The sequence below is a fragment of the Myotis brandtii genome, unplaced genomic scaffold (genome assembly GCF_000412655.1).
Source record: "Myotis brandtii unplaced genomic scaffold, ASM41265v1 scaffold181, whole genome shotgun sequence".
In the NCBI taxonomy this organism is placed as follows: domain Eukaryota; kingdom Metazoa; phylum Chordata; class Mammalia; order Chiroptera; family Vespertilionidae; genus Myotis; species Myotis brandtii.
In genome coordinates, this window is record NW_005356712.1 from 3,160,317 (window position 1) to 3,161,683 (window position 1,367).

The 1,367-nt window shown below is 54.4% G+C and overlaps 1 protein-coding gene across 2 annotated transcripts in view; it reads left to right on the forward strand.

Moving 5' to 3' along the window:
• Positions 1-1,367, forward strand: part of NOS1 (nitric oxide synthase 1 (neuronal)) — an 89,797-nt gene that overhangs the window by 75,019 nt on the left and 13,411 nt on the right. For both annotated transcript variants that reach the window (XM_005863789.2, XM_014537697.1), the window contains one exon: positions 945-1,155. In XM_005863789.2, the coding sequence (XP_005863851.1) occupies positions 945-1,155 (211 nt within the window). The remainder of the gene's footprint in view (positions 1-944; positions 1,156-1,367) is intronic.

Below are 1,367 nucleotides of genomic sequence, written 5' to 3' on the forward strand. Positions count from 1 at the left end.
TTTGTGGTATTTTGTGGAAGAGCCACACTCAAGGGGCCAAAGAGCCGCATGTGGCTCTCGAGCCGCAGTTTGCCGACCACGGGCCTAGACCATACGTCAGTGAGGGGGTGTGACTGGGTTCCAATCCCACTGTATTTATGGACTTTGAACTTGAAATTTGATTTTTATATCATATTTTAGGTCATAAAATAGTGTTCTATTTTGAATTTTATATCACACATGAGGCCCGGTGCATGAGATGCGTGCACTTAGTAGGGGGGAGATCCCTCAGCCCAGCCTGCGCCCTCTGTCAGTCCGGGAGCCCTTGGGGGAGCAGGCCTAAGCTGTCAGTAGGACATCCTTAGCGCTGCCACAGGGGCACCCGCCACTGCCACTGTGCTCGCCAGCCATGATGCCAGCTTCTGGCTGAGCAGCACTCCCCCTGTGGAAGCTCACTGACCACCAGGGGGCAACTCAGTGACCACCAGGGGGCAGCTCCTGCATTGAGTGTCTGCCCCCTGGTGGTCAGTGTGCATCATAGCGACCAGTCGTTCCGCTGTTGGGTCGATTTGCATATTAGCCTTTTATTTATTCTTAGGTCATAAAATAGTATTCTTCAGATGTTTCCCTCAAACCATTTAAACAGACAAAAAAAGGGATTAGCCAGATTTGGTTCGCAGGCTGAAGTTTGCCACCCCTGACCTAGATTCAAAACCCAGAATCACCGCCTTGTCAGCCATGGCACCTCAATGTCCCTTAGTTTCCTCATCTGTAAAATGGGTATAACAATCATACCTATTTCATCAGGTCCGAGCGAGAGTGAAAACCTGACACAGAGTATTGACAACGTTAAGTGTTAGCTATTATTATTTTTATTTGCCTTCCTCCCCGGCCCCTGGAGCCCCCATGGAAATCTGTACCTGGAGCTGAGTGCGAGTTCTCCTCTGCCCCTCTCCTTGGCGCAGGGCTTGCAGGAGTATGAGGAATGGAAATGGAGCAAGAACCCCACCATCGTGGAGGTGCTGGAGGAGTTCCAGTCCGTCCAGATGCCCACCACCCTGCTCCTGACCCAGCTGTCCCTTCTGCAGCCTCGTTACTACTCCATCAGCTCCTCCCCGGACATGTACCCCGAGGAGGTGCACCTCACCGTGGCCATCGTCTCTTACCGCACTGGAGGTGGGCAGAGGTGCTGGGGAGCCTCCTGGTCTGCGTTCTCCCAGGGGCCCGGCAGCTCTGCCAAATCCCAAGTCCCTGGCTGGAGGCCCATGCCCACGGCCAGGAAACTTGGGAAGAAGCAGAGCAGGCACACTGTCCCCTTAGGCAGAGCCAGCTCCATGGGCAGCTAGAACAATGCCTTTCCTCAGAGCTGGGGGCGGGGGGGGCGGTGC